The 27,396-nt window shown below is 55.5% G+C and overlaps 1 protein-coding gene across 2 annotated transcripts in view; it reads right to left on the bottom strand.

Moving 5' to 3' along the window:
• Positions 1-1,151: 1,151 nt before the first annotated feature.
• Positions 1,152-27,396, bottom strand: part of EPHA10 (EPH receptor A10) — a 41,418-nt gene continuing 15,173 nt past the window's right edge. The window contains exons 6-17 of one of the 2 annotated variants that reach the window (XM_038557849.1): positions 17,821-17,954; positions 15,221-15,392; positions 11,302-11,410; positions 7,717-7,778; positions 7,477-7,602; positions 6,633-6,818; positions 6,140-6,201; positions 5,721-5,924; positions 5,385-5,534; positions 4,991-5,184; positions 3,853-4,008; positions 1,152-3,731 (exon numbers count right to left, since the gene is read on the bottom strand). In XM_038557849.1, coding sequence (XP_038413777.1) covers positions 3,617-3,731; positions 3,853-4,008; positions 4,991-5,184; positions 5,385-5,534; positions 5,721-5,924; positions 6,140-6,201; positions 6,633-6,818; positions 7,477-7,602; positions 7,717-7,778; positions 11,302-11,410; positions 15,221-15,392; positions 17,821-17,954 — 1,670 coding nt within the window. In that variant the 3' untranslated portion in view covers positions 1,152-3,616. The remainder of the gene's footprint in view (positions 3,732-3,852; positions 4,009-4,990; positions 5,185-5,384; positions 5,535-5,720; positions 5,925-6,139; positions 6,202-6,632; positions 6,819-7,476; positions 7,603-7,716; positions 7,779-11,301; positions 11,411-15,220; positions 15,393-17,820; positions 17,955-27,396) is intronic. The other variant, XM_038557850.1, reaches the window with a different exon arrangement.

The raw sequence follows: 27,396 nt of genomic DNA, 5'->3' as shown, positions 1-27,396 counted from the left end.
GCTCACGTGGTACGTGTGCGTGTGTGCACACATGCGAGCACTCAGCCCGCATCCCCGCTTGGCTCTGATCACTGTCTCATCCCACCTTCCTCCCTTGTGGCACACCCCAAAAGATTCCCCAACCCCCCTCCTCCATCCTCTCACCCGGCTCTGTCCCCCACAATTAAGGCCACTACTAGGGGTTGAATTATGTCCCCTCAAAATCCGTATGTGGAAGTCCTAACCCCGGGACCACAGAAAGGGACTATTCAGGGACAGGTCTTTACAGGGTCATCAGGTTAGAGTGGGGTCACTAGGATGGGCCAGGCTAGGACCCCTGGTGCGCCTCTGAAAGGGGAAATCTGGACGTGGAAGGCGGGGTGCAGACGCAGGGAGAAGCAGAAAGGCCTGGGACGGGTCCTCCCGAGTCCTTGGGAAGAGCCCACCCTGCCGACACCTTGATGTGGGCCTTCCAGCCCTGCACCCCAATCCCGGGCCTGCTGGATGACCAGCTCTGTCGTGCAGGCTGCGGCCTGGGAACGAGCACCGCCCTCCCACACCTGCTGCTCACGTGGCTTCTCCACGCTGCACATCACACTCACGGCTCCTCCCCTCCATGGCTCACTGCTCCCCGCGGGCTCTGTCCCCGGCTGTCTCCCCAGAGCTCCCTCGGCTCCCCCCTGCTAGGCCCTGGCTTTGCCCCTTGCCCCCACCCCCAGGAACCACGGCCCTCAAAGCTCCACCTCTAGCCCGCGTCTGTGCCAAGCTCCAGACCCGGCACCCAGCCACCTCCTAGGCACCCCCACCTGCACAACCCACAAGACCCCAAACACATCCAAACCAAGCGTGTCATTTGCCGCCTCACGCCCCCGACGCCTCCCCACCTGCTCCCCTCCCCGTGTATCCCGTGCATCTCAGAAAAGGGCCCCCACCCGGGTATTGCCGGGGGAAGCCTTCCTGGCTTTACTACTCCGAGACCAGGTGACATCCTTCTCCACGCTCCCAGGCCACCCTCCCTAGACTGAGAGACCTATCATGGCAAGGGCCATTCAATTCGTCTCTCCACAGAGGGACCTCAGTCCTACACTCTGGCGACACCGCAGGGCGGGTCGGGACGATAGAAACCCTCCCACATAAGCTCTTAAAGGTCAAGCAACTGTCACTGAAAGAGGTACCTTATCACAGACAAGTTTTTATTACTTTGTCCTGCATATAGAACCCACGAAATATAAAAACATCTCCGGAGTTAAAGGAAACACCCCTCCCCGCCATGCTGCCACCAGCCCCTTCCCTCCCTGGACGGGCTCAGATGGGGGAGCTGGAGGGTTGCAGGCCACCTCCCTCTGTCCAGTGAACAAGTTCCATATAAAAATAGATCTGTTGAGGGCTCCCAGGGAGCCATCAGCCCGCATCTGTGCAGGGCAGAGGTCTGGGACCCCTCAGGATTGTGGGACCTCACTCCTCAGGGGAGGGGAGGTCTACCCTGGACACCGAAGTCCTGCCAACACAGCCAGGGGGCCCCTCCGCAGCACAGCCAGGGGATGGGGAGGGGCCCTGGACCTTTAGAGCATGACTGCTGCAGCTGGAGATGGGGATGAGGCCCCCTCCACCCAAGGCGGGGCCCCTGGTCCTCTCGCCAGGTCCTTTCCAAGCTTGTGGGGGGAGGGGGCAAGCCCAGAGGGGAGCTGGCAAAGGGACCGGACCCTCCAGCCCCATCAAAGGTGGAAGCATTATCTCAAGCTCCCCCTTCCCACCTCATTCCCTCAACATCACTGGCTAGGGCAGGTGCTTGGAGGGGGGGTGCAGAGGGAGGGGCCCCAAGGAGAGAAGAGCTGCTGCTGGCAGGGTGAGGCCAAAGGCACTGCTGTGAGGCACTGTCCCCCACCGTGGGCGCTCCCCAAAAATCCGCTGCATCTTCCCGCCCCCAGGCTCCTTCTCATGCTAGTCCCTCTGCCTGGAGGCCTCCTGTCCTAGGCCCTGCGTCTCTCGGCCTGCACAAAACTCCACCCTGCCCTCAGGAGGGACACCCCCACCCCCACCTCCAAAGCCTCCTTCAACTTCTGCATCAGCCTCTCAGCCGAGAAGCCTTTCCAGACACAGGTGCACGTGTGCGAATCACGAGGGTGTCCATCTGCCCTCGGGCCCACCGGCCCACTGACCCCGAGGTCTCCCATGGGGCCCGGGGCACTTCTGGAAGGTGCCCTTGCCCCACCCCCGTACTTCTCAGTGCCTGAGCTTCTCCGCCCACCTAGGCTGAGCCCTCCACGGGCCAGCTCGATGATCTGTTCACCCCCTACTTCTCCCCCTGTGGCTCCTCCTTCCCACCCATCCCACCCCCACCCACACGCAGCCAAGTCCAGGGTCGGCATAGGTCAGGGGTGACTGGGACCAACCCAGCCCCTGGAATCCCAGCCAGATCCAGCAGCCTTCCTGCCGTCCTATGAGAGCCCTGGCCTCATGATCTCCACCACCTCGGGGAAGCCCTTCTGGGTCAGGAACTCTGGGGTTAGCCCAGGGTGGCCACTCCTGCCAGAGTCCCCCAGAAGCTGGAGGGAGAGGGTGCTGCACAGGAGGCTGAGTGGTGCCCAGGAGACAACTTGCGAGAGGCGGCCACCTCAGAGTACCCCTGGGCTACCTCGGGGAAGGGAGTTGGCATCACAAGGTAGGACCAAGGACTCTCTCTCTCTCCAGAGCCAGGCCCAGGCCCGGACTGGGAGTCGGGGGCATGGGTTCTGACCGCCCTGCCCCTTTCCTATCTGCACAGTGTGGCTCGGAGCCTGTCAGAGAGAGAAGGTCCACCTCTGAGGGTCTCTTCACCATCCCCTGAGGCTGGAGAGCAAAGCTCACAGGTTCTCCAGGGAGAAAACATCTCCCCTCATGCTCCTCTCAGATGTCCCCCCTCCCCCCACCCCGACCAGTTGAATTTATAAAAGGAATGCACAGGGGAGGCCTAGCTGGGTCTCAGGGGAGCACCAGAACCTCATGATGGCCTAGCCAGGACCCTCACCCTCACCCTGAGCTGTCGGCCCAAGGACAAGGGAAGCAGAAATCAGCTCCTGAGTCTAGGGCCTTTGGGGTCCAGCCCCTGAGCTCAGCACCACCTTCTTGGCCTGGGCCTTACCACCAGTGTGCAGACAGGGCCAAGCCCAAGCACAGGGAGCGGAGGACCTTGCCCCTCCAGGCCCTTCAGGATGGGCCGCCAGGCAGCTCTGGTCCCTGCTGGGTCTCATGGGAGCATGTTAGGGACCCATGCTGCCAATAGGCTGAGAGGTCTGTGTGGAAAAAGGGGCACCCCCTGGGGTGGGCCCCAGGACCCAGTGGGTGTGGAAGACAGAAAAACACGAACCAGGTGATTTAAAGCTACGTCTTCCCTCCCCGTCCTGTCCCCCTTGGTCCCTGAGGCCCGGCATCTCCTCCTGCTAGTAGCTCAGGGGTTCTCCCCAGGGATTTAACCCTTCTGGCCAAGGTGTTCAGACTGGGGCAAATGGGAGGACTAGGCAGTGAAATGAGGGGAACCGTGGTCCCGAACAAGCTCTGGGCCGCAGTGCAGGGAGAGCGTGCTCACTTCCACACCGCTGGGGCCCAGCCTGCCGGGGTCCGAGTCAGGGCAGGGGTCCTGGCTGCAAGGACGCACTGTTCACACCTGCACCCCCTGGCCTTGCAGCTGGAGCACCCGTGCCCGCAGGGCGCTGATCCCACTGAGGAGGGCCTCTCGATGTTCCGCCGACGAGATGCCCAGGTTCAGCAGGTCCCTGAAAGAAGGGCCGCTCAGACCCAGCTGGCTGAAACCCCCCTCTGCTCTCTGCCCCCGACCGCCAGGACAGGGAAGGACTCCCAGGCAGGTAGGGGCAGGGCCCCGGGCTCCTGACTCACTGGGCAGCCATCGCAGCCACGGCCTCCAGGCTCCCGTAGCCACCTGCAGCGAAGCTGTCCTTGTAGCGGCCCAGGTCCAGGGCGTCCAGCCACGCGCCCACGGAACCGAAGGAGGGAAAGGTGGAGAAGGCACGGTCCGCCAGTGGGGTGGGAGGCCTGGGGAGCAGAGGAGCTGCAGTCAGTCCGCAGCAAGGATGGGTGCCCAGACTTGGTCGCTCTGCTGAGGAGAGGCCAGCTGAGAAAGGATGGGCGACCGAGCCCCCGGGCAGACCTGGCTCCACGGGGTGCGAGGCATCACCAGAGCAGGTGAGGGCTGCAAGATACCTGGGCAGGTAGGTAGAGAGAAGGTTGCACCTGAGCCCTGTAAAGGTCCTGGGCGTATATGGACCAGCCTGGGTAGGGTAGGACATTCCTAGGATGCTTTGGGAGGTGACCCATGTTATATTTGGGACAACTAATGCTCATTCCACTCATTTTATAGTCGGTGGTCACTGTACGGGACGTGTGAGGCAAAACCCAGGACAAGTAGAGTGACTAAGAAGGATAAAAATTTACATGTGTCTGAGGCAAGCAGAATATCAGATTTATCTAGGGCAACTGGGTAAGCAGTCATACCTGGACAGGTGTGGTAGGCTGGGGTGGGGTAGGAGGTGGGGTAGGACTGGTGGGGTAGACGAGGTAGGGTCGGACAGGTGGGGTAGACCAGGTGGGGTAGGCTGGGGTGGGGTAGGCCAGGTGAGGTAGACGAGGTGGGATAGGACAGGTGGGGTAAATGAGGTGGGATAGGACATGTGGGGTAGGACAGCTGGGGTAGGACAGGTGAGGTAGGCCACATGGGGTAGGCCAGGGTGGGGTAGAGTAGGTGGGGTAGGCCACGTGGGGTAGATGAGGTGAGATAGGACAGGTAGGGTAGGACAGGTGAGATAAGAGAGGTGGGGTAGACGAGGTGGGATAGGATGTGTAGACGAGGTGGGGTAGGCCAGGTGGGGTTGACCAGTGGGGTAGGCCAGGTGGGGTAGGGGGTGGTTGTACCCTGGCCATGCAGGGAGGCCACCCATGGAGAGGTGAGAGGTCGGCCGTATCTGGTGGTTGGGGATAGACGGGAGTGTACCTGGGACAAATGAGGCTTCAGCTGTACCTGGGAGAGGTGGCCGTGGCACACTTTGGGGGTTCTGGGTCCTGCACCATCTTGCTCAGGATACTGTGGATCTGGGAGAACCTGGGCCGCTCGCCCGGGTCCTTCTGCCAGCAGTCGAGCATCAGTCGGTGTAGCAGGGAGGGGCAGTGCCTGGGGGGTGGCAGCCGGAAGCCGTCCTCCACTGCCTTGATCACCTGCGCCGCGGAGGTGGAGGTGAGGGGCAGACAGGAAGCTTGAAGTCCCTCTAGCACAGGCACACAGCCCATCCGAGGGAGCCCAGGCAGGGACCGGGCAGGACCGGAAGCAAGTGGATGGACAGCGAAGAGGGGCCTGGGGCCCAGAGGTCAAAGGGCAAGGGGCAGAGGATGGGGGGGTGGGCCCTGAGGTCACTCACGTCTTGGCCAGACATGTCCCAGTAGGGCCGCTCCCCAAAGGCCATCACCTCCCACATGACGACACCAAAGCTCCACACGTCACTAGCAGAACTGAAGTGTCCAAACTGAAGCGTCTCGGGGGCGGCCCACAGCGCGGGGCTCCGGCCACTCTGCGGGCGGGGGGCAAGTCAGGGCCAGCAAGGGACGGGCCCGCACACCCAGGGGCCCACCTCACGGAGCCCCAGATCCAGCCCCACCTGCCACCCTCCCAGCTGCATCTCCAGGGAAGGCACCCCGTGGTGTCCACACTGGCACTTATTTGGGGCCAACTGGGTGGAGGGGCAGGGACGCCTCACCATGGTGGTGTAGACAGCCTCTGCGCGGTCCCGGGGGCCCCGTCCAAAGCCGGAGATCTTGCAGATAAGGCCGCTGGTGACCAGCACCCGGCGGGCTGCCAGGCCCCGGTGGACGTAGCCCATTTCCGACAGATACTTCATGGCTGACGCCAGCCCGGGCAGCAGGCCCAACAGCTGCCCAGCCGCCAGCTGGCCTTCGTGCCGCTGCAGGCGGAAGGGCCACACATTCAGTCCCCTGGGGCTGCGTGACCCCGGGAAGCCAGCTGGCCCTCCCTGGCTCTGCCCCGGGGCCACCAGCTCGGCCTGGCCAGCGGGCAGCTTTTTGGGGAATGATGCCGAGTGCCAGTCCCCCCAAGGAGAAAAGTGAGGGACGAAGCACAACAGGGTCAGCGGTCGCCCCTGGGGCCCAGGCCACTCACCCGCAGGAAGCCGTCCAGGGCCCCATGGCTCATGTACTCGGTGACAATCATCAAGGTGCTTCCTGTGCCCAGGGATAGGGAAGGCGCACTCTAAGTTGCCTGCTCCCCTCTGCGCGCACACATGCACCCTCCCACCCCCTACCCCTCCCACCTGCCCGCTCCCCCGCTACCCGCCCCCCTCCCCGCCGGCGACCGGCCAGCCTCCCACATGCCCCAGGATCCCCTAGGCCAAAGAACAGAAGAGGGGACATCTGGAGGAGGACAGGGGCCAAGGTCGAGGAGCTGCAATAAGTCCGCTAGGAAAGGTCACCCGAGGTCCAAGCGACACATTCCCACAGCGTCACTGCAGGGCGGAAAGGTCGTTCAAGGTCAGAAGGGCTGAGTCAGTGAAAGAAAGCTGCAGCCTTGTCTGCACACTGGGCAGCTTAGGGGCTGGGGAAAGGGCCTAGGGGCCCCCCTGCCACCCCCAGGCTTCCGGAGCACGCAGTCCTACCTCGGGTGATGACACCCTCCAGCCGCACCACGTGGCTGTGGTCGAACTGACCCAGGGTGAGGGCCTCGGCCAGGAAGCTGAGCCTCTGAGAGTCGGAGCAGCCGTCCCTCAGCGTGTGCACGGCCACGGGCAGCTCCTGGCGGCCGGGGAGCTGCAGGCAGCCGAAGGACAGCTCCCCGAAGCGCCCTGTGGGGAAAGAGCACCTCAGACAGTCCCCTGGAGCTCACTCACCCCCCCCCCCCCCCCCCCGCCGCCCCGCCAACCCAGGCAGGGCGAGCAGCTTCTGGATCATGCGGGCGGTTCGTGGCCTGGGGCTCAGAGCCCCCGAGTTCAAACCTAGTGAACTGAGTACCAGCCATGTGACGCGGGCTTCGAAGTCGCCACCTCGGCTCTGCACGAGGCAGCTGTCGTGCCCGTTTTACAGACAAGGAACGGGTTCAGAGCATCGAGGCATGCACCCTTGGTCACACAGCTGGGCAGTGTAGACCAGGACTAGCACTCAGGTGTGTCTGGTCCCCAAGTTTGCAAATGCTCCTCCCCAAGCCACAAAGGCCTGGGACCACACCTCTGCCAGTGGCAGCCTGCAGAGGCTGGCCGGGACAGGGCTAGAGTGACAGGGGCACGGGGGCACCAGGAGAGGGCAGGAAGGCAGGATCGCAGACCCCTCCGCCATCCCCTTCCCCGTAACCTGGTGGCTGCGGGTCCCGTTTGGTGCGGAGCTGGCCCTCCTGGGCAGGCTGGGACTGGGGTGAAGGCAATGAGGGAGGGCCTGGGGGCAGAGGTGGGGTCGGGGGGCAGGTGGGGGCTCTTGGGATGGACAAGGCTTCCTGGCTGCCCGGCTTGCCTGCTCCTAGGCTTTTCTCCAGTGTGACGGTTTTTGCATCCAGCTCCTTGGCGAACAGATGAACGGCCTGCAGCGGGTCCCCACAGCTCTGGGGGTCTAAGAACGTGCGGCGGGTGGGGACTTTGACTGGAATGCAGGGAGAGACAAGGGTGGGCTGGAGGAAGGGGGTCGGCCGGGGGCGGGAGGGGTTATAAAGGGCGGCAAGGAAGAGGGCCACGAAAGGGCCAGGCGACAACTCACAGTGGAAATACAGCTCCTCCTCGTCATGGGCGTCCTGACCTCCTTTGCCGTAGGGGCAGGGCCTGGGGAGGTGCAGAGTCATGCTTTGAGCCACGCGGCCCCAGCCCTTCCCCTCTCACCAGCGCCCAGGGTGGCAGCGCCTTATCCCTCCAAGACCCTTAAGGTCTGTGCCCTCGCGGAGGGACCTTCTTGTCTTATTTTGAAAGCTCCTCCCCGCAGTTGACAGACAATGCCAGCCCCAGACCTAACTCCTCACCCCCATCAACACTCCTAATTAGTTGCACTCAGAGCCACAATTGCACACTCTTGCAACTCCCGAAGCGCCCGAATCCATACCCCCTGACCTTGAACCCAAGCCGCCTGCCTGAGAACAGGTGAGCAATCGGGCGGCCCTGGCACTCATGGGCAGCCACGGTCTAGCCAGGGAAACAGGCCCTGAGGGTCAGTGGCAAGCCCGCTCACAGGTCCAAGTGGAAAAGAAGGGCGATGTGCTGGGGGGACACATAGCAGATGGGCCTGACTCGTCCCAGAGCATCCAGGATGGCTTTCCGAGGCAGAGGTGGCCATGGACCAACGGACTGCGTCACCATCAACAGAGCCACCGGCTGGCATCAGGGGCTGCTGAGCAGGGCCTCGCTGGCCCAGAGGAGAGCCCCCGGGGGCGCTGAGCAGGTGAGCACCGTGACTCAATCTGCACTGTAGGAAGACCACGCTGGCGTAGCTGTTGTCCCTGCAGGACCTGGCAGTGGGTCGGCCTACAGCGTGAGCATGGGCTCAAGTGATGCGTAGGTGCTGGGGCCGCAGGGCTGCGAGCCTGCTAGGAGGCAGAAAGGAGGAGGGAGGGAGAAGGTAGGCATGGCTCTGGTGTTCTGGGTTGCCTGACAGTTGGCGGTGGGGCCATTTATGGGGACGGGGAGAGGAAAAACTCGAGCCCAGCCTATGGGAGTCTGCAGAGCCCACGGAATAAGAAGGGAGGGGTGCAGGGTAGGGAGTTAGACGTGAAGGTCGGGGGGGGGGGTGGTGCTGGAGGAGAGGTCTGCTCTGGAGCTCCAGTGCGGGAGCTGGGGCATCGTCCAGGAAGAGGACAGAGCCTGGGAAGTGGGACTGTGAACAAGTCTGCGGATCCCGACGTTTAGAGGCCGGGTGGAGAGGAGGAAGAGGCCATGGAGGAGGTCACAAAAGACCCACCAGACAAGTGGAAGGGAAACAGAAGGCAAATCAGGGGTGGCGACGGACGTCACAGGAGCGAAGGAAAGAAAAAGTGGAGCAGGGGAGGGAGATGGCGAGAGGGCCATGTTTCTAGACAGATGGGAAAGGGGGCAAAGGCTGTCATTTAGGATCAAGTGGTCACGATGGTGGTCAGCAGCACGGGCTCTGGGGCCTCACGCAGGGACAGGCTTCCCAGATCCCCCCACTCGGTAGCTGCAGGACTGGGTGGCTCAGATTTCTCTTTAATAAAATCGGGATAAAGACAGCCCCGCCTGACACAGCACAGGTGTGCGGAGCTTACTAAGCACTCCATAAGTGTCCGCTGTTATGTGGGGCAGAGGGGGACATTAGAAATAGTAGGGGATCCCTGGGTGGCTCGGGGGTTTAGCACCTGCCTTCAGCCCAGGGCATGATACTGGAGTCTCGGGATCGAGTCCCACGTCAGGCTCCCCACATGGAGCCTGCTTCTCCCTCTGCCTGTGTTCTCGCTGCCTCTCTCTCTCGAATAAATAAATAAAATCTTAAAAAAAAAAAAAAAGGAACATAGGATGCCTGCGATGGAGAGAAGGGGTGGGCTTCAGAACACAGCAGGGAGGGCTAAGAGGAAGGCACTTTCCCTCGAGCAAAGGGAGCGGATGGGCGCAGAGACAGCTGCGTGTGCGGACCTGGGGACCAGGAGCCAGGCGGCCCATGATGCAGCGAAGGAGCAGGTGCAGCAGATATGGCTGAGGGGGCAAGTGGAAAGGACAGGCCACCTGCGGCGCATAAGCGGATGGGCCAGACGCAGTACCCGGGGTGATGGCCGGGTCCGTGGCAGGAAATGGGAGAGGAAGGTGGAGGTGGAACGAAGACAAGGTCCTTGGGAATGAGGAAGCCAAAGAACTGAGAAGCCAGGGGGTGGGACGGGTCGTCTAGGGGCCACTGAAGTCCCCAGAGTGGTGGCGGGACCTCCACGAAGGAGGAGAGCATCCAGGAAAGGCGGGTGGGGAGGAGGGGGCAAGGCTGAGCCAATGGAGGAGTCGCAGAGGACCCGAGAAGCTTCCCCTGGACAGCACCCTCTGGCGAGAAGTGGGATGAGCCAGCGTGGAGCAGGGAGGGGAGGCGGAGAGGAGGACACCCGGCACACAGCCCGTACTGCAGGGACTCAGAGATGTCAGCCCGAGCGGCGCAGGACCGCCACCTGTGCCCATCAGCACCTGACCCGCAGATCCTGCCCATTTCTGTGCCATTGGATTTCGAGCAGGTGTGGAGACCGACCCCCGGCTTATGCTATCTGCCTGAGCACACCTGTCTCCCAGGTGCTCGTGGGCAGCTGTCCTGCACTGTCCCTGCCCGGAGGGGTGTGAGGAGCCTCCTCCTGCACCCCCTGAGCCCCTGAGCCCCTGAGCCCCCAGCCAGGACAAGAGGCTCTCAGCTCCTGTCCATTCCTGCTTTTCCAACAGGCCCAATACGGGTGTCTAAGCCCCAGAAAGGAGCTCCCTATTCCTGCCCTGCCCCCCTGACTGTCCTGGCCCCAGGCAGAGGGGCTCCTGCACCGCCGGTCAAGGCGCTCCCCTCCTCGGTCACTTTCAGCGCTTCACCGGAGGCGAAGCTGCCCCTGCAGCCCACCCACAGGCAGTGAGACGCTGAGGGGAGGAGAGGGCTCCCCAGCAGCCATCCTCTCCTCTGCTGCCCGCCCTCGCTCCAGCCCATCACATGCAGACCTTCCGGCCCCCAAGTCTGCTGACCTCAGCCCCAGCCGGGCACCTCTGTGCGGGACCACGTGTGGCCCCGGGGAGGAGGCAGGTATACATGCCATGAGGTTTCCGCTGCGTGCAAAAGGACTGGAATCTTCTCTGAACCAAACTCAAGCTCCCCACCCTTCCCCCTCCTCCCATCCCCCTTCTCTGCCCACTCTCCTGCAGGCTTCCTTCTGCAGGGGGTGGTGGTGGGGGGCTGGTGTATGAGTTCCCCTCCTGTCCTCCCCCCTCCCACACACACAATTTCTGCCTTTCTTCCCTCTGCCTGTGTTCAAGGGCCTCGAGATCCCTTGCGGGCAGGGGCTGGGGGCCTCTGAGCGCCTCTGGAGAATCCTAATCGCACTGGAGCAGCCGGAGCTGGATTCCATCCTCAGTGATGCCTTCTGACATTTAATGAGTTAAGGAGCTAAATCCCCTTCATCCCAGAGCGGCTGAGGCTGAGCAAGCTGCAGTGGCTGCCGCAGGAGCAGGGAGTGGGGGAGGGGCCTGGATCTGCACCGCAGCATGCTGGCGTGTGCAAATCTGCACGTGTGCAAACGCAGGTACAGGCCGCGGGGCCGTGAGCACACGTCCGTCCGTGGGCACGGGGACCCCACCCACCGGGAGTCAGCCAGGCACGCGGGGACCAGCCACCTACCTTCTCCACATGGCCAGCACGCTCATCACGGAGCCCAGGACCAGGAGGGCTGAGACGGTCACCACGGTGACAACGACCGCAGGGTTGTGGTCCCTGGGCCCGGAGGTGGCTGGGGGTAAAGCAGGAGGCTGAGGCAGGCAGAGGGCCAGGCTCCTGGGGGCGCCCCGGGGCCCAGGGAGCTTCCTCCTCTCCCAGGCTCGGGCGCCTCCACTGCGCTCCAGCTGTGCGACAGAGGACCCCAGGGTCCGGACAGGCAGGCCTGGGCCTCCCTTGTCGCCTTTCAGTTGGACACCGTAGCTCTGCAGGGGGAGCGGCCACTCACGGAGCTCCCAGCCGCAGGCAGTTACAGTAAGAGTTAACATTTAAGGTCCTGTGCCCCGGGGCCTTAACTAAACCATCCCGTTGCACCTGCACCGTCGCACCTGCACCGTCACAACAAGCCAGGCAGGCCGTGTTGTCTCCATTTCACAGCTGGGTTGACCGACATTGATATAAGTCACCTGCTTTGTCCGAGGCCCCACGACTAATAAATGGTGAACCTAAGACTTGAACCTGATTCCAAAAGCCTCTACGGTGAACTATTTCCCCAAGAGAGGGGCCCCGAAGACCCCAGGCTCTCAAGCCCATCTATCTATCCCTCCATCCCTCTATTCATCCATCCAACATGTGGATGACAGGCTGGCGCCAGCCCTCGGGACACAGTGATGAATGGCCCAGAATCCCTGCCCCAGAGGAGTGCTCAGACCAGGGAGGGAGACAAAGTCCTCGCTGCAGAATGAACAGACACAGAGAGCTGAGCAGAGGCTCACCCGTGTCTTCCTGAAGCCTGAGAGGAAGGATTCGCAGATAAGGTGGGGCATCTGCCCTGGGCCTGGGAGCCCGGAAGGGTTTGGTGGTGCTGGGGCGCCCACGCTAGGTCTGGGAAACACAGAGCCTCCCCGTGGCGCTGGGAAAACAGGCTGCGTGGGGGCCCAGAGCGGCCAGATGTGAGGCTGGACAGGGGAAGGAGAAAGGGAACCAGGGGGGCAAGACAGCATCTGAAGGGCCTGGGATGCCAGGCCAGGGAGCCGGGACACCATCCTGAGGGTGACGGGGAGCCAGGGAGCCACAGACAGAGTTCCTGGCCCAGGGGAACAGGATGATGCTATCTGCTGGTGGGTGGGCAGCAAGGATGGGCAGGAGGGGCCCAGGAGGGGTCCCGGTTTGGGAAAACTATTGAGGATGGGGAAGATGTTGCGTAGCCCTGAAGACTCCATTGAGACCAGATGAGACGTGGGACACAGGACTCGGGCCAGCTCCGGGCTCCAGGCTCAGGGACAAGGAGGGCGGGTGCAGCGCAGCGTCCAGGGAGCGAGGGTCAACAGGGGGAGGGGAGGGGTATTTCCTAGGGGAGGATCCGCAGGGGCTGGGTGGCTGGGCCACAGGGGGCGGGGAGGGGGCTCACAGCTGGGAGATGAGGTCAGATCCCCACGGCTGTTAGGAGGATGTCACAGCCACGTGACAAGGGACAGAAGAGGAAGGGAGGGTCAGAGACCAACAAGGCCAAGGTCAGTGAGGGGATCGTAGAGCCCACGGTTGCAGAGGTGTGGACGGGACCCGGGGTCTGGCCGGGCCCGAGGTGGGTGGAGCTGCCAAGAACTGTTTGAGATGCAGTGTCCACGGGGACAGGCCTCTGAGACGCGCCCAGGGATTCCCCACCTCTTGGTATTCAGTCCCTCAAGGGTGGGTTTGACATAGTGACTTGTTTCTAATGAATAGAAGGCAGCCAAAGGGATAGGATGTCACCTCCAAGATGAGGCGACAAGAGAGATGGTGGTTTGGCTTAAGAAACCCCCACCCCGGGGCAGCCCAGGTGGCGCAGCGGTTTAGCGCCGCCTGCAGCCTGGGGTGTGATCCTGGGGACCTGGATCGAGTCCCACATCAGGCTCCCTGCATGGAGCCTGCTTCTCCCTCTGGCTGTGCCTCTGCCTCCTCCGCCGCCCCTCTCTTTCTGTCTCTACAAATAAATAAATAAAATCTTTAAAAAAAAAAAAAAAAAAAGAAACCCCCACCCCTTGGGATCCCTGGGTGGCGCAGTGGTTTGGCGCCTGCCTTTGGCCCAGGGCGCGATCCTGGAGACCCAGGATCGAATCCCACGTCCGGCTCCCGGTGCATGGAGCCTGCTTCTCCCTCTGCCTGTGTCTCTGACTCTCTCTCTCTCTCTCTCTCTGTGTGACTGTCATAAGTAAATAAAAAAAAAAATTAAAAAAAAAGAAACCCCCACCCCAGTCCCTCACTCGCAGTCTCTGAAAGAATCGAGTTGCTGTGTGATGAGGAGCCCTAGGGAGAAGCCCAAGGGGCGGAGAACTGCGTGCATCGAGCAAAAAACAGCCTGTGAGAACCCGAGCCTTGAGATGACCACAGCACGAGGGGCCCTGAGCCAGTGGCGCCCCGTTAAGCTGCACCCAGAGAGGCCTGGCCTGCAAAAACCACCAGAGAACAAATGTCTGCGGTTTGCAGCCCCTCGCCTTGGGGTAACTCGTTATGCAGCAGTGGGTAGCTGATACGGTCCTTCATCGTGCTCCTGCGTTAGGGTCCCGGCTCACTGGGGGAAGGGCTCTGCAGACCGGGAGACCTATTCCCCCAGAGCCAGGGCCACAGCACAGGAGGCCGGGGGTCCGAGCAGTGTCTACTCACCGAGAAGCACCAGGTGAACGGAAATCTTCAGCCCTTTCCAGCTAACAGCCCCCAGCTCCCGCCTCGACCTCCCTCACTCCAGCCAAACCTGGGCGCCTCTGCTCGCATGGGATTCCTCTACCCAAAATGTTTTCCCTGCCCACCTCCACACGTCGAATGCTCCCCAGCCTTCAAGACGGGGCTCTAATCTCCCCCTGCCCGCACCTGGCCGAGGTCTGGCACAGACAGGCGTTCGAGCAAGAAGTGCTGTCTCTCTTCCCAGAACCCAAACTCCCTCAACATTTTATCTCCACCTCCCTTTGGGCTCAGAGCTCTTCCTATCTTGGATTAGACTCATGTAGCAGGTTGGAAAGAATTATTATCTTGACAGCTGGTGTCAGAATGCCTCTTAGGGGGAACTGCCTTTGCCCAGGAAAATACTTTCATGAACTGCTCGAGGCAGATAGAGGTGAGACCCTGAGGGCAGGGTTAGCAGCAGGCAAAACCGCCAAAGCCACAGCTAAGCAGCTCATCTCTCCCCATGAAAGGGGATTTGGGGGTGGCTGGGGGAGAATAGGAGCCAGGGGACGGAGGTGAAGGGACCAAGCAGGTAGCACAGGGTATCTGATGTTCAGCTTTTGTTCTGTCATGTGTCCAGGTAACAGCACTATTGGAGAAATTATTCGCGTACCATACAACTCCCCCCATGGAACGCAGGCAATCCTCGCTTTGTGTTGTTTTGTTTATGGCTGTAGCACAACCCCTTTGTGTCCCCAACCTTCAGTGACGTGTGCTTCTCACTCCAAGGCCCAGTGGGGAAAGGGGTGGCATCCCACAGTTGAGTCTATGTCACGGCAGAGAGGGACAAGCAGAACGGGAAAGAATCTAGCCGTCAGAGCAAGAAGGGACCACGAGGCTAAACCTCCTCCCAAGAAAATAGCAAGAATCTTGGAGAGGGCACGGGATGTTTGTAGAAGACATGGGAGGTCCTGAGAGGCTGGGAGACCACAGCTGAGACATGGCTTCTGCAGCCCCTACTCCGTGAGCTCCCCAAGGACAGGCCCCCCATTTAATTCACGGCATGAATAGGCCCTAGTGGGTGGATTCGAAATTCATTAATTATTTAGGCTGTCATTAAACCGTTCTGCAGGCTCCCTTAATTGCACAGATAACCACCCCCTCCCCAGGCTGTGTCCCCACCCCAGCCCCATCCGGGGAAGAGTTTTCCCTGCCCAGACCCTGCCCACTCACGCACACCACTTACCCTCCCCTGGGGTCTGCACTTCAATGGAGGGATTGAAGCTCTGGGTCTCCCAGGAGGGTCCCGGGGAAGCCGCCCGGATCTGAAAGACGTAGCGGGTAGCCGGCTTCAGGTTGGTGACAGTGACCGCAGGTGCCCCTGTCTTCACCGTGGAGTAAGTCTGTTCACTCTGACCCTGAGGAAGGACCAAGATGTGAGGCCTGGATCCAGGGCCAGACCCGAGCTGCTTGGAGAATGATGGGGGCGTGGGGCGGGCGAGGGGTGGAGAAGTGCCTTTAGTCCTTAGTTGAGCTCACAGCAGGACCCTCCACAGTCTGGGGAGGGTCCCCACAGGTTTCTTCCGTAGGCTCCCCAACCCCTCTCTCCATCCAGGCTCCCACCTGCAGTCAACAGTCCCTGAGGCTAAGAGCAGTAAGAGAAACTTTAGAGAAGACACTAGACCCCCTTCTTGGGGACGGACATCAGGCACTGGCGGTCCAGAGGCTGAGTTGGGCCTGATGCCTCAGAGGAATGAGAAAAGGCCTGACACCTGCCCGGCCCCTGTCGGCTCACAAAAGCTTTTCCTTCTCTTTGTCATCTGGTTTTCACAAGGTCCTGCAAGTCACGAATTCACAGACAAGGAATCCGGCACAGAAAGGTAGAGAGCCCGCCTGAGGCCCCCACTGGACAGTGGGGACAGTGACAACTGTCACGGAGTGAGTGTCAGCTCACTGCCAGCTGCTATGCTAGGCTCTTTAGAGGCCTGGCTACGTACAGCGCTCGCAACAGCAATTCTTTCGTCTTTGGTAGGTGACAGTCACATCAAGGAAGGGTCAGAATGACACCGTCTTGATGCCTTCAGGTTGCGTGCTCTATCTCTATATCACACGGCCGCCGGCGCGTCTGATGCTGTGTCCTGGAGACGCAGCCATCATTTTGTCTCTGCCCGCCGCCCTCCCACCTTATTAGAGCCCCTGCCACTCCCACGGCCCCCTGTCATCACATGGCCCAGTTCTGTGGCCACCGTATTCAGGCTTGGGGCAGAAACTGGGCCAATCAGCATCTCCCTTCCAGGTATCTGAATGGCCATGGAAAGATAGTGAGACAGTGGCTGCAGGTGGGACCTCTGAGACTGGCGAGGGGGGTGGGAGTGGGCGGAGCAAAGAGGCAAGGCTGCCAACCCGGGCAGCTGTCACGTGCCCTGAGCAAGCCCCCGGGCAGAGGACGCAGGACTGGTGTGCACACAGAAGTGCAGGTGAGGAGCCGCCTCCGACACCTGTGGTCCCTGGGTTCCGGGCGATGCCCCTGCAGCCCTTGAAACAGAGCTCCTGTTGTACAGACTCTGCTTTTCTTTTCAAGGGTTTTTGTTCCCTCAAATTCACACCCCCTTAGGGCCTGGAGCACCCAGCCAGCTCAGCTTCGGGACTCTGTCTCTATGCCCTGACAACCCCACCCCCAGTGTCGGTTCAGCTCCCAGCCCTATGCTGAAAGGCCCCACCTCTCCTTCTCCCAGGACAGGCCTCTGCCTCGAGCTGCAGACCCACAAAGCCCACCCAGAGGTGCCAACACTGCCGCGGCCAACCCAAGCTCACCCTCTTAACCCAGACCTGCTCCTCCTCCTCAGCTGGTGGCACCTTTGCCCCCTAGATCATCCAGCAGTGACTCAGGAGTCCCTCCTCCTTCGTGTTTGCGCCCCACCCCCCAACTCACAGCTCTCAGTAGACTTCCAGTATTCAAAAACTATTATCTGATTCAGCCAAGAAGTCCCCGGAGTCACTAAGGGGTGAGTGAAGTTCTGACACATGAAATGCTGAAGATGAAAGCAAGGTTTCGCTTGGATGAATAAAATTTGCACCAAGGTGAGAAACTCTTAACTCTACATATCACATTTAGAGACAATAAATGTATGGGGCAAAGAGATAGTGGGTCGGGACATAGCTCCATTTGTCAAGTCGAGGCTGAACTGCAACCACAGATTTGACAACAGAGATACAAGAAGTCAGCAGAAATGGGGAAAAGCATTCTATAAGGACCCACTGGCTGTATAAGGAGCACCGTGTATCTTTTCTTCTCATTTGTAAAACGATGTATGACACACCCTGTGTATCAGTAAAATTGTAATAAGAATTCATCATTCATTCATTGCTCTGGAGGCCAGGGTGTTAGACATTCACCAGCAGCAGCACACCCGCCAAGTTCTAGGGGACGCCTCCCCTTGGTCATACATTTTCGTGAATTTTGAAACAATATGGTATTTCTGCATTCTTTCTCTAAATAGGGTTGCAAAAAATAAAAAATAAAATAGGGTTTCAAAATTGCACGTATGGGGTCTGGCCACGGGAGACCTGCATCGGCCTCCAAGGGAAGGTTCTCAGGGGGCTGCAAACAGCAGGCAAAGCGGTGACGATGGAGGTTGCAGAGTGGTGAGGAGCGAGGGGGGACCAGCAGGTGGGCGGCCGCGCCCTGCACCCAGCGGGAGGCCACCTAGGAGGCCGGGGATTTGCTCACGACGGAAGGTAAGGAGGCTTTTGCAGAGAGAAGGTAGGGAAGGAAGCAGAGGCGCCGAGGGGACCGACCTCAGCCCCCGAAGGCAGCCCCAGGTCCCGCCCCAGACCCCGCCTCACCTTCTCGTAGTATCGGATCTCGTACTCGGTGCCGTTAGCCCCCGGGGCTCCGGCGGGGACGGGCTCCCGCCACGACAGGGACACGCTCTGGGGCTCCACTCGGTCCCTGCGGATCTCATCCTCCTCCCAGGGCGCTGAAAGTAAGGAAGGCGGGGGGGGTCTCCGCGGGATCCCACCGCTGGATGCCACCGCGGGACAGGGGCAGGGGCAGGGGCAGGGGCAGGAAGGGCGGGGCCAAGGGGCGGGGCTGCGGACAGGGGCGGGGCCAAGGGGCGGGGGCTGCAGGCAGGGGGCGGGCCCAAGGGGCGGGGCTGCGGGCAGGGGCGGGGCCAGGGCGGAGCGTGTGGGTAGGGGCGGGGCCAAGGGGCGGGGTATGCACGCGAGGGGCGGGGCGTGCGTGTGGTGGGCGGGGCCAGAGGCTCCTGGGGCGTGGCCTCCGCTGTCCAGTCCTGAAACCGGAGGCAAGGGAGGCTGCTCACCCCCCAGCTCTCAGCTCGCCCTGTTTCTGCTTCTGGGAGGAGGGGGGGGACGCGGGCAAGCCACCTGCTGCCTGCCCACCCCCTGCCCTCCAGCAGCCCTAGTGGCGGCTGGTTCTAACTCTCCAGGTTCTTTCTACACTTTCTGTGGTTTGGAGACATTAAAGAGCACAGGAGGCAGATAAACAACCTCCTTAGCTCTTCTAACAGTCTGGTCAAGAGGCAATACACTGGGCGCACTAGGGACCGCAGGAAACTACCTCGTCATAATAGAGACCATATATGAAAAGCCACAATGAACATGCTCAAAGGTGGTAAACTGAAAGCCTTCCCTTGAAGATCAGGACCGAGGCAAGGATGTCCACGCTTGCACTTCTATTTAACATAGTACCGAAGTCCTAGCCAGAGAGCTTCGGCAAGAGAAAGAAACCAAAGGCACTGAGATTGGAAAGAAAGAAGTAAAGTTATTTCAGTCCGCGGGTGACATAATCTTGTACATAGAGAAAATCCATAATCTTGTATGTAGAGAAAATCCTAAGAATTCCACAAAAGCACTGTTAGAAATAAGTGAATACAGCAAAGTTGCAGGATACAAAGCCAACACGCAAAAATCAGTGGTGTTTCCACACACTAACAATGAATGATCTGAAAAGGAAATGAAAAAAAAATCTCGCTTATAATTGCAGCAAAAAGAATAAAATACTTAGGAATAAACTACACAAAAAATGAGCAAACATTGCTGAAAGAAATTAAAGAAGAATAAATGGAAAGACATCGTGTTTATGGAGTGGAACACTTAATATTGTTACAATATCCTTGTTACCCAAAATGACCTACAAATTCAGTTCAGGTCCTATCAAAACCTCAAAGGTGTTTTCTGCAGAAATAGAAAAGAAATCCTAAAATTCATATAGAAAATCAAAGGACTATGAATAGCACTATGATCTTGAGAAAGAAAAACAAGGCTAGAGGCCTTGCACTTTTTGACTTCAAAAACATTGCAAGGCCACCATAATCAAAACAGTTTGTCACTGTGTATTAAAACAGAAATACAGACCAACTGAACAGGTTAGAGAGCCCAGAAATGAGCCTTCACATATACAGTCAAATGATTTTTGATAAGAGTGCCAAGCCTACAGTGGGGAAAGGACATTCTTTTTAAGAAACCATGCTGGGAAAACTGATTATCCACATGCAAGAGAATGAAGTGGACCCTTACCTCACACCACATATAAAATCTAGAATGAAATGAATTATAGACCTAAATGTACAACCTGTAACTATAAAAGTCCTAGAACAAGAAAATAAGTAAAATTTGTCATATAGAAAATGAGAGGGGCGCCTGGGTGGTTGAGTGCCTGCCTTTGGCTTAGGGCGTGGTCCTGGGGTCCTGGGACCCAGTCCCACCTCGGGTTCCCTGCAGGGAGCCTGATTCTCCCTCTACCTGTGTCTCTGCCTCTCTGTGTGTCTCTCATGAATAGATAAAATCTATAAATAAATAAATAAATAAATAAATAAATAAATAAATAAATAAATCTATCTCCTGGAGAAAATATAGAGGGGTGCCTGGGTGACTCAGTCAGTTAAGAGTCTGACTTTTTTTTAAGATTTATTTATTTATTTTAGAGGGAGAGTGAGAGAGTGAGAGCAAGTGGAGAGGCAGAGGGTGAGGTGGGGAGAAGGAGAGAGAGAGAGAATCCCCAACCAGACTCCCTGCTAAGCTCAGAGCCCTGATGCAGGACTCAGTCTCACAACCCTGAGATCATGACCTGAAGCAAAATCAAGAGTCGGACACTCAACTGACTGAGCCACTCAGGTGCCCCTGTGTCCAAATTTTGAACTCAGGTCTTCATCTCAGGGTCATGAGTTCAAGTCCTGTGCTGAGCTCCGGGCCAGACTTGGAGCCTACTTAAAATAAAATAAAAAAATATTTATGGGGCACCTAAATTGCTCAGTCAGTTACACATCTGACTCCTGATTTCTGCTCAGGTCATGAAACTGCTCAGTGGGCAGTCTGCTTCCCCCCTCCCTCTGTCCCACTGCTGAGTATATATCCCAAGAAAATGAAATCACTACCTTAAAGAGATATGTTCACTCTCATGTTCATTGTAGTATCATTCACAAGAGCCAAGATATGGAAATTACTTCAGTATCTGCTGATGGATGAATGTATAAAGAAAAGAAAATGATATGTGCAAAAAAAAATGCTATTCAGCCATAAAAAAAAAAAGAAAGAAATCCTGCCATCATCAAGAACATGGATGAACCTTGAGGGCATTATGCTAAGTGAAATAAGAAAGACAGAGACAAATACTGCACGGTTTCACTTATATGTGGAATCTAAAAATAAAACCAAACTCATAGAAACAGAGAGTAGATTGGTGGCTGCCGAGGGCTAGGGGCTGGGAGAAATGGGAGATATTGGTCAAAGGGCACAAACTTCCAGTTAGAAGATGAGTAAGTTCTAAGGATCTAATAATGTACAGCAGGGTGACTCGAGTCAACAGTACTCTATTGTATAATTGAAAATTGCTAAGAGAGATCTTAAATGCTTTCACCACACACACACACACACACACACACACGGTAACTACAAGAGGTGATGGATGTGTTAACTGTTTCATGGTAGTTATTCTACAATATATACACATACTGAATCATCTCACATGGTACACCATGAACACTAACAAGTTATGTGTCAATTATATCTCTATAAAGCTGGAGAAAAAAAAGAAAATGTGATATAGGCATACAACGGAATATCATTCAGCAAAAAAAAAAGAATAAAAAAAAGAAAGAAAGAAAGAAAGAAAGAAAGAAAGAAGGAAATCCTGTCACAGGCTAGGACATAAATGAACTTGGAGGACATGAAGCCAAATGAAATAAGCCAGTCACAAAAAGACAAATACTGCATGACTCCACTTATATGAGGTATCTAAAGTAATTAAGCTTAGAGGGGATCCCTGGGTGGCTCAGCAGTTTGGCACCTGCCTTTGGCCCAGGGTGCGATCCTGGTGACCCGGGATCGAATCCCACGTCGGGCTCCCTGCATGGAGCCTGCTTCTCCCTCTGCCTGTGTCTCTGCCTCTCTCTATGTCTATCACAAATAAATAAATCTTTTTAAAATGTTTTAAAAATAAAATAATTAAGCTTAGAAACAGAAAATAGAATGGTGGTTTCCAGGGGCCCCGGGGGGAAGAGGGCGAAGAGATGTTTTTGTTCAACAGGTACAGAGTATGAGTTTTGCAAGATGAAAGAGTTCAGAGGTCTGTTGCACAATGATGTGCATATAGGTAACACTACTGCATACTATACACTTAAAAATGGTAAAGTTGGTAAATTGTATATATTTCTTTCCCCAACAATAAAAAAAAATATTGGTGCCTGGGTCACACAACCCAAAACAATTAAATCATCTTTGTAGAGGGGGACTCACGCATTAGCATCTTTTTCTTTTTAATCTTCTCAGTGATTCTGATGTGCAGATAGCATTGAGAATCATTAGTCTAGATAATGTTGGATGGACAGTACTTTAAAAAAAGGTAATAATGCCTGATCTAAGGCAAGGACTGCCAAGTTACTGGGAGGTAAGATCATAGCCTCCTTTTAGGTGTGTTGAGCAGAGGGGTTTCCAAGAGAAAATACTGGATAGGTGGTTTGGGGGCTCACAAAAGCCATCTGGGAGTGAGATGGAGATCCAAGAGCCATCACAGGGTGATGGGATGAAGCTGCCCAGGAGGACGCAGAGAAAGAGAAGCTTTTAGGAAACAAGAATTTAATTTAAGAGTCAAGTAAAGGAGAAGGAGCTCAAAAATGAGGAGCCAGAGAGGTAGCAGGAAAACCAGGAGCAAATGAGATCACAGAAGCCCATGGAGGAGAGCATCTAGGAAGGTTCCCTTCTGACTCTTCCGGTTATTAGCTAGTGGTCCATGAGCAAGAGTCTCTGTTTCCTCACATGTAGAATGGAAAGAATAATGATTTTCCTAGGCTCACTATGAGAATTTTATGAAGTAATGTATATGAAGAGCTTAGGTTGGCAAGCTCTCTTCCAAGAGAAGCCCATGGTTGGCAGTGTCATATGCTGAGAAGAGACAGGGTAAGACTCTGATTCAAAGTGTCCTCTGGGTTTAACAATGTGGAGGCTCCTGGTGACTTTAGGGGATTGAGGGAAGCAGATACCAGGTGGCAACAGGGCAAGGAAGTGGAGACAGGGCATATACAGCTCACTCTTTGAAAAGTGCATGATTATGGCTTCTAGTTTTAAATGGTAACCATCTAGCAGCCTCCACCTCCAGTCTCTCCCAAATTCCGATTAAAACAAAGGTACAGAAACAGTTGGAAACCCAGAACACCACCATAAACTAGTCTTGACAGCTGATTGCCAGAATTGGGGGTGGGGGGGGTAGAGTGGCATGTCTCCACCTAGGAGAAAGCCAGTGCAGCCAATGCAACCAGATTGAAAGTGCAATTGTAGTGAGCCCCCAGGCTATGCTGCCCACAGAGTGACACAGCCTCCCATCCTAAAAATAACTTGAAAGACCTTTTATCCCTCCTCCCACTGTCTGACCCTTAAAAAAAAGGCAAGGTCTTTGTCAACTGGACAATGCTCAGCCATCACTCTCCTGCATGGTTGCTCTGGAGGAAAAGTGTCTTTCCTCTATCCCCTAGGAGGGTCTCTAAGCCTAAGTCCACCTGGAGATGGTAGCTCTCAGAAAAGACGTGAGTCCAAGGTGGGAGGAGTGAGGAGGCATCCGAGGAGGAGGCACAGCCCCCTGCAGATACAGATGGACAGCCCAGGTAGGAAGAGGCTAGGAACGTCATTTTCCTTTGGAACTGCATCTGTTGAAAGCATCAGATGGCCAGTGTACAGAGGCAGGAGAAGGTTCCATTTCAACCCCACAGAGATACGTTAGATGAAAGCCTGATCAATCCTGAGGATGGAGCTGAAAACCGAGCCCAAGCACCTGCTCTCCTGCTGCAGGTCAATGATGAAACTCGGCCAGCGCCCAAGAGGGACCAAGAGCACAGCAGACGCTACCAGAAAACTATCCAACAGCCACGTCCCCCCACCCTGCCTGTGGAGCCCAATGTTTGATTTGGGGTCTACTGTCTCCCCCCGATGTAACTCGAGTTCATTCTGATCATCCTAAGATAATCTGTGCGCACTCATGTCCTGTGCCAATGGTTGGGGTCGGGCTCGTAACCCAGGTCTGGCCAACCACAAGGGGAAGTCAGCAAAGGGGAGGACAGATTCTGGGAAAGGTTTCTTGCTCTTTAAATAATACCTACAGAGAAGAAACAGTTCTTTTTCTGCGCTGGAGGGTGAGGATGTGATGTCTGCTGCATCCAACTTGCCACCTTAAAGGAGCCCGGCTAACGTGATAAGGATGGTGCAGTAGGAAGACAGAAAGAACCTGGATCCTTGAGGACCCTGAGGAGCTGCTGGAGTAGCCATGGTCTACCTCCACCCTTGGGTAAGCTAAGAAATAATTTTTAGGAGCGCCTGGGTGGCTCAGCCAACTGTCTAACTCTTGATTTCGGCTCAGGTCATGATCTCAGGGTCATGAGATTGAGCCCCATGTGGGGCTCTGCGCTCAGCATGGAGCCTGCCTGGATTCTCTCCCTCTCCCTCTGCCCCTCCCCTTGCTCTCTCTAGCTCTCTCTCTCTTAATAAATAAATAAAATCTTTCTTAAAGGGCAGCCCAGGTGGCTCAGCGGTTTAGCACCGCCTTCAGCCTAGGGTGTAGATCCTGGGGACCCGGGATAGAGTCCCACATCCAGCTCCTATATGGAGCCTGCTTCTCCCTCTGCCTGTGTCTCTGTCTCTCTCTCTCATGAATAAATAAAATTTTAAAGAATCTTTTTTAAAAATCACTTTTAGTTAAACATCAGCTGGATTGAGGTTTATTTTACTTGCAGCTGAAAGCCTTACAAACCAACCCAGAGGACAATTCACACATTGGGTTTTTTTGTTTTGTTTGTTTGGTTGTTTTTTGTTTTTTTTTTGTTTTTGTTTTTCTTTTTTTTGGCAAACACCAGCTATCTCCTTGTTTAAGAACAAGGAAACAGAAAACACCAAGAAATCGGGCTCATGAGAAAAAGCTTTCAGAATAAATGAACAGTAAAGTTATTCTGAAGCTCCAGGACGAGCAGCTTCTTCAGAAGGATTTAGTGTGATGGAGAAACAAGTGAGCCAACTGTCTCGCATCTGCAAGGAGATGAGAGAAACCCCAGTTCCACGAAGTGGGGGCAGAAGGCCATGAAGGGACAACAGGGAGAGAGGAAAAAGAGGATGGGGTCAGGTAAAAGTGGAGAGGATGAGAGAGGCCCGTGGGGAAGCTACATGTGCATTAGCAAAACTGAAACATTTAAAAGAAAATGCACCGTAAACAGAAGGAATTTTGACAGACTCACACTCAGGATGAGAACATCAAGTAGACAAGAAGAAGGCAAGAGGATTGTTTATATTTAACTTCTACATGCAGAAAGCTGGGGGGAAACTGCAGTACGAAAACAATACATTACTTTAAAGTAGCCATAAAATAATTAAAATATTTACCCTATCTTGCACAACAAAGAGGAACTCAGTGGTTCTTTTAAAAAAGGAAAAGCTGTACAAACCTCTTTCCCTTGAGCGTGGAGCAGTAAAATCGAAACAAAATAAAAGAAAATAATCCAGAAATTAAAAACACATCCTCTAAAATGAATTCAGGCAAACACTAGAAGAAGAACATAGGTCTAAATCTTCATGCCCTTGAACCAGACAGTGGTTTCTGAGATAGGAAACCAAAGGCACAGGCGACTCAAGACTTACATTTTATCAAAATGTAAAACTCAGAGGTTCAAAAGACACTACTCGGGATCCCTGGGTGGCGCAGCAGGTTAGCGCCTGCCTTTGGCCCAGGGGCGATCCTGGAGACCCGGGATCAAATCCCATGTCGGGCTCCCGGTGCATGGAGCCTGCTTCTCCCTCTGCCTATGTCTCTGTCTCTCTTTGTGTGTGTGACTATCATAAATAAATACAAATTAAAAAAAAAAGAAAATGAACATTCTTGGGCAGCCCAGGTGGCTCAGTGGTTTAGCACCTGCCTTCGGCTCAGGGTGTGATCCTGGAGACCCAGGATCGAATTCCGTGTATCGGGCTCCCTGCATGGAGCCTGCTTCTCCCTCTGCCTATGTCTCTGCCTCTGTGTGTGTGTGTGTGTGTGTGACTATCATAAATAAATAAAAAATAAAATAAAATAAAGACACTACTCAAAGTGAAAGACAGGTGTCTGGCAGAGGTATGACTGGGGGGTTAGGCAAGAATGGGGGAAGGTGGGCAAAAGGTACAGATGTCCAGTTATAAAATAAATAAGTCCTAGGGGTGCAATGTACAGTATGTGACTCTAGTTAACGGCACCATGCTGTGGGGCGCCTGGGTGGCTCAGTCAGCAAAGCATCTGCCTTTGGCTCAGGTTATGATCCTGGGGTCCTGGGGTGGAGCCCCACTTCTCAGGCTCCCTGCACAGTGAGGAGCCTGTTTCTCCCTCGCCCTGCTTGTACTCCCCCTTCCCCTCTCAAATAAATAAATCTTTTTTAAAAATACCATGTTGTATATCTGAAAGTTGCTAAGAGAGTAGACCCTAAAAGTTCTCATCACAATAAATGTGTAACTACGTGTGGTGATGGAAGTTAACTAGACGTCCCGTGGTGATCATTTTGCAACATATACAAATATCAAATCATTATGTTGCACCCAAAAGGAATATTATATGTCAATTATATCTCGAATGTTTAAAAAAGTGACTGGTAATCCACAGAGTAGGAGAAAGATTTTGTAAAGCATGTATCTGGCAAGGGTGGTTATGTGTTGTTGCATTGTGTCCCCCTCCTCCAAAAAAAAAAAAAAAGAAGATTGAAGTCCCAGCCCCTCTAGAATGTGACTTCCTCTGGAAATCGGGTCTTCTCGATAATCAAGTTGAAATCAGGTCGCTCAAGTGGGCCCTAATCCAATAAGATGATGTCCTTCTGAAAAGGGGAGATTTGGACACAGAGATGGGCACTCATAGAGGGGAGACAGTATGAAGACACACAGGGAGGGGAGGCCATGTGACTGGAAGATGGATCTGCACGCCAAGGAAGGGCAAGGACTGCCAGCAAACACCGGAGGCTGGAAGCAAGGACGGATCCTCCCCTAGAGCACCCAGAGAGGGCACGGCCCTGCTGACACCCTGACTTCAGTTCCCAGCTTCCAGAAGTGTGACACAATACATTTCTTTTGCTTTAAGCCATCTAATGTTTGGTACTTTGTTACAGCAGTCCTAGAAAACTAATACAAAGGCCAAATATCCAGAAAATAAATATTTTAAAAAGAGCTCATAACTCAATGACAAAAAAGAAAACCCAGTACATGAAAAGAGGTTCAACATCACTTAGTCATTAAAGAAATGCAAATCTAGGGGCACCTGGGTGGCTCAGTCGGTGAAGCATCTGCCTTGGGCCTTCGGCCTTCGGCCTTCCGCCTTCAGCTCAGGTCATGATCTCAGGGTCCTGGGATCAAGACCCCCTATTGGGCTCCCTGCTCAGTGGAGCCTGCCCCTCCCTCTCCCTCTGCCCCTCCCTCTCCTTGTGCACTCTTTCTCAAATAAATAAAAAAAAAAAAAGAAATGCAAATCCAAGCCACAGTGAGATCCCACTTCACACCCACTAGGATGGCTGTAACCAACAAAAACAAAAACCAGTTTCGGTGATGATGTTGAGAGACTGGAACCCTTGCACGTTGCTGGCGGGAATGTCAGATGGTGCAGCTGCCTTGGAAAATGGTTTGGCAATTCCTCAAAAAGTTCGTCGGTTTCTCAAAAAAAAAAAGATAAAAAGCTTCTCTAAGGGGTAGTGGAAAGAGAGGTGGGTGGGGGGTTGGGGTGACTGGGTGACGGGCGCTGAGAGGGGCACTTGATGGGATGAGCACTGGGTGATATGCTATATGTTGGCAAATTGAACTCCAAAAACATAAAAAAAAAGCTACTCTATGTTTTAGTCAGCTCAGGCGACCATAATGAGACACTACAGACTCCATGGCATAAGCAAAAAAAAGAATTTTTTTTGCACAGTTCTAGAG

This window comes from Canis lupus, chromosome 15 (assembly GCF_011100685.1).
Source record: "Canis lupus familiaris isolate Mischka breed German Shepherd chromosome 15, alternate assembly UU_Cfam_GSD_1.0, whole genome shotgun sequence".
Classification (NCBI taxonomy): Eukaryota; Metazoa; Chordata; class Mammalia; order Carnivora; family Canidae; genus Canis; species Canis lupus.
Note: the sequence above shows the minus strand (reverse complement) of the source record. Positions and strands in the feature narration are given on the sequence as shown.